Source organism: Lucilia cuprina, chromosome 4 (genome assembly GCF_022045245.1).
Source record: "Lucilia cuprina isolate Lc7/37 chromosome 4, ASM2204524v1, whole genome shotgun sequence".
In the NCBI taxonomy this organism is placed as follows: domain Eukaryota; kingdom Metazoa; phylum Arthropoda; class Insecta; order Diptera; family Calliphoridae; genus Lucilia; species Lucilia cuprina.
The window spans coordinates 93,491,165-93,499,166 of NC_060952.1; the positions used below are offsets into that span (position 1 = coordinate 93,491,165).

An 8,002-nucleotide genomic window follows, 5' to 3' on the forward strand; every position below is an offset into this window, starting at 1 on the left:
TTTATTAATACGGGGAGTTATTGTCCATATTATGATTAAATCTAACAAGTAACATCTTTTTATTCAATTACAGCTGCAAAACCCAGAAAATGACTTTTTAAATAACACCAAAAATACCACCTTATAACAACAAAAGCAATCATGCTTTTTAAACTATCAATAAAAAATACCGTTTTAACGGTTTATTATTTACTCTTAATAAACTTAGTCCATGGCAATGATTCTGATGATGCAGGAAAATATAATGTAGGCGGTGTTTTAGGAGATTATGGCAGTGAAACACATTTCAAAGATACTATATCGGTAAGTTTAATATTTAAATATTTTAAAGAACAAAAATAGAGATTTATTAAAATTTTTCTTTTGCAGCATCTTAATTTTGTAGAAAACAATAAAGCTAATCGAAATGTAACGTATTATGGTAAGACCATAAGAATGGATAAGAATCCGATTAAGACGGTATTTAATGTTTGTGACAAATTAATTGATAAAAGGGTAAGTTTGAAACATATATATTGAAATGAAATCTATAAGCCATTTTAGTAAAATTTCAAAAAATTAAAAGTTTAAAATTCCCTTAATGTGGGGCAAATTAATATAAATTATGTGGCATCACCGTGTTTTGTTGTTTTATGTAAATTAAAAGGCAGTGGCGTATAATTAATGTTAAGAGGGATTTTTAACAATTGATTTTTTGAAAAATTAAATCTTGACTAAAATTGGATTTTATTCGAATAATTTTAGTTCGATTTCACGGATAATTTAAATCGATTACCCGACTAATTAAACTAGATTAATTGAATAGTTTTGCATATATAACTTTTAAGCAGAATTTTAATTGACTAATCGAATAAATTTTAATCGTATATTCAAATAATTTTAATCGATTGTTAGCTTATTTTTTCGTATAAATTTTCCCTAGAAAAAAACACGGTTAATTATTTTAAAAAAAAATCATTTTAGTTTTTTAATCGATTATTCGAATCAAGTTAATGGACTCTTCCAATCGATATTGTTTGAATAGATTTTAATTGAAAAATTTGGTGTTGACTAAAATTAATTTTTTTTTAATATTCGAATAATTTTAAGATAATTTAAAACGAAAATATTTTCATTATAATTTTTTTAGTCGATTATTCGAATCAATTTTTGAAAATAAGCTAAAAACAAAATTTCAACATTTTTAATCGATTCACCAAATATTTGAGTATAAATTAAATGACAATCGATTTATTTATTTTTTAAAGTTTATGCGAATATTTTTAATCGATTACTCGAATATTCGATTTTTAATTTTTTTTTGGAAAACGAATATTTTTTATTTATAAAAAATTTTTAATATTTTAATTAGATGATTTAATGGATTGCTGAAAATACTGATTATTCGGTTACTTTTAATTGCTTATTTTTTATCGATTATTTTAATCGATTAATCGAATACTTTTTAACGATTTTACCATATAATTTTTTATCGATTATTTGAATATTTTTCTACATTATTCGCACATACGATTACTTTTAATAGTTTTGATTCATATAGTTTTTTTAATGATTATTCGAATAATTTTTTATCGTTTATTCGCCTATATTTATAATAATAATAAATTTTTTTTACATTAAAAATTATTCGAACATGCGAATAATTTTTCATCGATTATTCGAATTTTTTTATCGATTATTCGAAAAATTTTTAATCGATTTTGGAATATTTTTTGTATGTATTATTCGTATTTACATGATAATTAATGAAAAAATTTTCAATCAAAATTTTAATCGATTATTATAACGATTTGAATATTTTTTTACATTATTACATTATTTTTAATTAATTTTTAATTATGTATTATGAAATTTTTTTTGAACAAAAATTTTCATTTGAAATTTTTTTACTACAATTATTTTAAAAAAGTATGAATTTTACAATTTTAATTTTCAATAAAAAAAGAAACTCCCTAATAAAAATATGATAATTTTATGTCAACAATTTGTGAATTGCCTATTAACGCACATATAAAGGGTGTGTTGCCAAAAACAAAAATATATAATAAATAACCACAAAAAGTTTATAATTTTTCTATATTACAAGATAAAAATGTTATTATTTCATTATATTGCACTTTAAAACAAAATACTACTTTTATTTGTTTACTTTTTAAATCAATTTTGTTTATTTGTTGTTGTTTTTTATTAAACAGTGTTTATTTTTATAATATATTTAAATTTAAACGGAATAATACCGGATATTATATTATTTTTAGTGTAATGTACAAGTAAGTACATTTATCAATAAAAATAGCATTTTATGTAAATGCCTTAAAGTATGCTTTACAAATTATGCAGAGATTTATTTACAAATAAATCACACATTCATATGCTGAAATGTGTCTATAGATTTGTTTACTTGCACAGTAAACTGTAAAAAATATGAAAAAGGGGAAAAGTTTTACAACTTTTATTAAACTTATTCAACCTCTTACGATTTTATTTACAATTTTTTCCCTCAATTCGATTTCATTGTCGTCAATACTTTCAATTTGTTAACAATTCATCTCTTTTCCTATAAATCAATTTATTACCTTATATCACATTTATTTCTCTCTTTTTTTTTTGTCCTCTCTCCCAAGAGAACTTCCGTTTCCTTTAATATTACACTTGAACTTTGTCTGTACATTGTTTTAATTCCTTATTTTTCGTTCGTTTTTTCTTTTACTAAAAAATTCTACCTCAATCACATTATTATCAATGACTTTTCAAATGTTCACATGTATGTGTTTCAACAAGTATGTGTTTGTATGTATGTTTTACAAAACCGAACAGTTTACTTGTTTGTTGTCAGTTGAGTGTTCATTTCACCACTTGAAATGCAATTACATTTAATATCCTTTTAAAATTACCATAAATTTCCCTCCTTTTTCATGACAACTTCATCAATGCTTTGGTTATGAAATAAGTATTCAGTATGTATGTTTGTATGTACTATAATTGTATGTATAGAAAAGATCTAATAATGATAATACAAAATATAAACGAATGAATACATAAATGAATGTTATCCTAATAGGAATCTTCTGTTTTTTTTTTCATTTTCTTATTACAACGAAGTCAACAAAAAGAAGAAATCAAAAAAATAATACAGACAATGACACACATACATCAGGTGGAAAATATGTTAGAGAGAACATATACTCTGGAGACTAATTTTTGATGATTTTTGTCGGTGTTTTGAGTTAATTTTGTTTGTTGCAATATTTATAAATTTATGCTTCCGTCAAACAATATTGTAAGACTGAATGAAAGTTGTGATGTTGTAAAGGAAAGTATTCAGAAAGGTTGCACTGAAAGAAATATTCAGTTTTTTTATCTATCTATCTATTTAACTATCTATCTATCTATCTATCTATCTATCTATCTATCTATCTATCTATCTACCTATCTACCTATCTACTTATCGATCGATCTATCTATTTATCTATCTATTTATCTATCTATCTATCTATCTATCTATCTATCTATCTATCTATCTATCTATCTATCTATCTATCTATCTATCTATCTATCTATCTATCTATCTATCTATCTATCTATCTATCTATCATTCCATCTCAAAATATCTTTCTATCCAAAATATTTTTCAGTCCAAAATATCTTTCCTTCTGAAATATCTTTCTATCCAAACTAAATTTCTTTAAGTGTACCAATTCTTCGAAAACAGATAATTTAACTGTCAGAATTTCTTTGGGGGGTTAAGGGTTGATATTGCTGCTACAAAAAGACATCTGCAAAAAATGGCTTGTAATTTTATTTCATATTATTTCCCCAAAATTTTCCTTATTTCTTTACATCTTTTGTGATATTTTACTCTTGTTTTTGCCTTTTCCTCAATTTTCCTTTTGTTTGTTTGTATATCTTTTGTTATAATACAGGTTTATGCAGTCGTTGTATCGCATGAACAAACCTCCGGTGATTTGTCACCAGCTGCCGTTAGCTATACAAGTGGTTTCTTTCAAATACCCGTTATAGGTATCTCGTCACGTGATGCGGCCTTCTCTGATAAAAATATTCATGTTTCCTTTTTGCGCACCGTGCCGCCGTACTATCATCAGGCTGATGTTTGGTTGGAAATGTTAAATCATTTCAGTTATACAAAGGTAAACATACAGTTAATATAAAATCTTAAGGGACAATAACTTAATTGTTTTCCTTTGGTTTATTCTCTGTGTTCCAACTTTTAGGTAATTATAATACATAGTTCAGATACAGATGGTCGTGCCATATTGGGTAGATTTCAAACTACCTCCCAAAACTATTATGATGACATTGATGTTAGAGCCACCGTAGAAATGATTGTGGAATTTGAGCCAAAATTGGAAAGTTTTGCTGAACATTTGATTGATATGAAAACAGCACAGAGTCGTGTGTATTTGGTTTATGCTAGGTAAGAGAATTGCTATTAAGTAAATATTTCTTAAAGAGGAATTATGAAAATCTATTTGGACTTTTGGACTTTACTTTTTGCAGCACTGAAGATGCCCAAGTGATTTTCCGTGATGCTGCTATCTACAATATGACTGAGGGTGGTCATGTTTGGATTGTGACTGAACAAGCCTTAAGTGCCAATAATACACCAGATGGTGTTTTGGGTTTACAACTGGAGCATGTTAATAGTGATAAACGCCATATAAGGGTAAGTTTGTTATAATCTACTTCGTTTTTTTCGTTGTCGTTTATGTTATTGGCGTTTTTTTGTCTGTTTTAGGATTCTGTTTACGTTTTGGCTTCAGCTATTAAGGAAATGATGAAAAATGAAACACTTACTGAACCACCTAAGAATTGCGATGATTCGGGTGTTAATTGGGAGTCAGGTAAGTTGTCTTTAAATAGATGGAGGGTTAAAATTGAAATAACAAATATGTATATGATGGTTAATTGTTGCCAACTTTTTGTTTTATGACAATAGCCAGAGGTCAGAGATCGAATCAAATCCGATCGTTTTAAGTTCTCTAATTGTCTTCATTATGTCTCCAGTCCCCATTTAATTGAACTGAATTTTTATTTCATAAAAGTACAACAATGATGAAATATTCCTTTTCACATATCTTTATAGTTTCACAATGATCATTTTTTGCTAAGATCTTGTCTGATGTAAGAGATATTCCATGTACTGATCTTAATTATGATTCATGAAACTGGGGGATTACTCCGTATTTCGATTCGAAAGAAAAAGTTTTCGAAACAAAATGTATTTAACATATAAATTCGAATTGTTTTTCATTCGAATCGAGTTACAGAGTAACCCCCCTGATCTAGATTATTTCAAAAACGATCGTTTTCCAGATCTTTCTAGCGTGTATGATCACTTTTTTCCTGTGATCACTTTTATGATCACTTTTTTCCTGTGATCTTCAGATGATTTCTTAATTTCTTCAACTACAATCTTTATGAATTCAATGAACTTCATTTTATGCGATCTTCTTGACTAAGATCTTGAAAATATATAATTTGAGAGAAGATATTAGTTCTATGCTAATTGCGTCACTTGTCCTTTTCTAAAATGTCTATAATTTCCCCGCAAATGTGATTTTCCTAGAAATCTCTTTAAGGTTTCAGTACGATCAATTTTTTAGCCGCAGATCTGTCCAGATTCGATCTGGTACTGTCTATTAAAATTCATAAAATTGATCATTAATATCACTTTCCCTTTCCATAGAGATATAGAACGTTATAGTATAATGATTTTCACCAGTGATCTTTCGAGATCTTCTTATTATTCAAAAATCTTTTATTTCTAATCTCTTCTAGGAAAACGTCTTTTCCATTACCTCAGAACGCGGAATATAACAGGAGAAACCGGTCAGGTGGCATTCGATGATAATGGTGATCGTATATATGCCGGTTATGATGTAATCAATATTAGACCCAAACAAAAGAAACAAGTTGTAGGAAAATTCTATTATGATCCGGTAAGTGGAACTTACTAATTATGAAAATCAAAAAAAATAATAATGAAATGAACCCTTCCCCACCCCCTTTAGGACAAAGGTATGATGCGTTTGACAATCAATGACAGTCAAATTATATGGCCTGGGAAAGAGAGAAAGAAACCGGAAGGTATAATGATACCCACACATTTAAAAGTGCTGACCATAGAAGAGAAACCCTTTGTCTATGTAAGACGTTTAACAGATGATGAGGTAAATTGTGCAGAAGAAGAGGTGCCTTGTCCTCTATTCAATACCAGCAATGGAGTGGGTAAGTTTGAAGTGAAACACAAAGAAACGAAAACATTGAAAAAACAAATATTTTTTCTAATAGAAAACGATTACTGTTGCCGTGGCTATTGCATAGATTTACTTAAAGCCTTATCACATCGCATAAATTTCACCTATGAATTGGGCCTCTCCCCCGATGGACAATTTGGTCATTATATATTAAAAAACTCTACAACTGGCACCATGTCCTCTTCGACGAAAAAAGAATGGACTGGTTTAATTGGCGAATTGGTGAATGAACGAGCCGACATGATTGTAGCACCACTAACCATTAATCCAGAGCGTGCCGAATATATAGAATTTTCGAAACCTTTCAAATATCAAGGCATTACAATACTCGAAAAGAAACCATCACGTTCGAGTACTTTAGTGTCTTTCTTGCAACCATTTAGTAACACGCTTTGGATATTGGTAATGGTGTCGGTACATGTTGTGGCTCTGGTCCTCTATTTACTGGATAGGTAAGTTTACTCAATAAAGTTGGGAATTATTCAAACTTTCGAAAGTGAGAATTTAAGCATGGTCCTTCCCACCACAATAACATAATTTAATTTTCTAGAGTAATTTTAATTCAATAAAAATCTCTTTCTCTTTTTTTGTCATAACGATAATAACTCTTTCATAATAAAGAGCATGTTTTTAAAGCACTTTGTACTTTTTTGTAATCTCTCTATCTCTCTCTTTCTTTTTAAAGAACTTAAAAACTTAATTCAAGCACTTAGGTTTGATTCTGAGTTATAGATTTTTTTTCCATAATATATCATTAATAGTAGCAACCTAGGGAATTAATAATGAATTTATTTAATTCCTTGTCTCTCATAGATTTTCTCCATTTGGTCGTTTTAAACTTTCTCATGTTGATAGTCATGAAGAGAAGGCTTTAAATTTAAGTTCCGCCATCTGGTTTGCCTGGGGTGTTCTGCTGAACAGTGGCATTGGAGAAGGTACACCACGCAGTTTTTCGGCTCGTGTTTTGGGTATGGTATGGGCTGGTTTTGCTATGATCATTGTTGCCTCGTATACTGCCAACTTGGCCGCTTTCCTCGTGTTGGAGCGTCCGAAAACAAAATTGAGTGGTATTAACGATGCTCGTTTACGTAATACTATGGAGAATTTGACCTGTGCCACGGTAAAAGGCTCTTCGGTCGATATGTATTTTAGACGTCAGGTAGAGTTATCGAATATGTATCGTACGATGGAGGCGAATAACTACGATACTGCTGAGAAGGCCATAGAGGATGTTAAGAAGGGGTAAGTTTAATTTTTTTATGTTTAAGTGTCTGAATAAGTTTAGTTTTACTTTTTTTCTATAGCAAATTGATGGCTTTTATATGGGATTCTTCACGTTTGGAATACGAAGCCTCTAAAGATTGCGAATTGGTTACGGCAGGAGAGCTATTTGGTCGCAGTGGTTATGGTATTGGTTTGCAAAAGGGTTCTCCTTGGACGGATGCTGTAACCTTAACGATTTTGGAGTTTCATGAAAGTGAGTAGAGATCGAGTTCTATAGAAAACAATAGATCTCAATAAGTTCCGAATTTCAATATTGATGATAATGATGAGATCAACATACACTTAATGTTCTTTTTGAAAATCCTGCACCAGGAAATTGATCAAGTTTCTAGTGTAGTTCAGTTCTTGTTCAGTTCTAGTTCAGTTCTAGTTCAGTTCTAGTTCAGTTCTAGTTCAGTTCTAGTTCAGTTCTAGTTCAGTTCTAGTTCAGTTCTAGTTCA

General features: G+C 29.2%; 1 protein-coding gene across 1 annotated transcript; it reads left to right on the plus strand.

The window, feature by feature from the left end:
• Positions 1-7,763, plus strand: LOC111680158 (glutamate [NMDA] receptor subunit 1). Its single transcript, XM_023441785.2, has 11 exons — positions 1-303; positions 370-495; positions 3,924-4,148; positions 4,233-4,435; positions 4,519-4,684; positions 4,757-4,862; positions 5,800-5,960; positions 6,033-6,249; positions 6,313-6,730; positions 7,092-7,520; positions 7,583-7,763. The coding sequence occupies exons 1-11, from the start codon at positions 142-144 to the stop codon at positions 7,761-7,763; spliced, it is 2,394 nt and encodes a 797-aa protein (XP_023297553.2). The 5' UTR covers positions 1-141.
• The last annotated feature ends 239 nt before the right edge of the window (positions 7,764-8,002 follow it).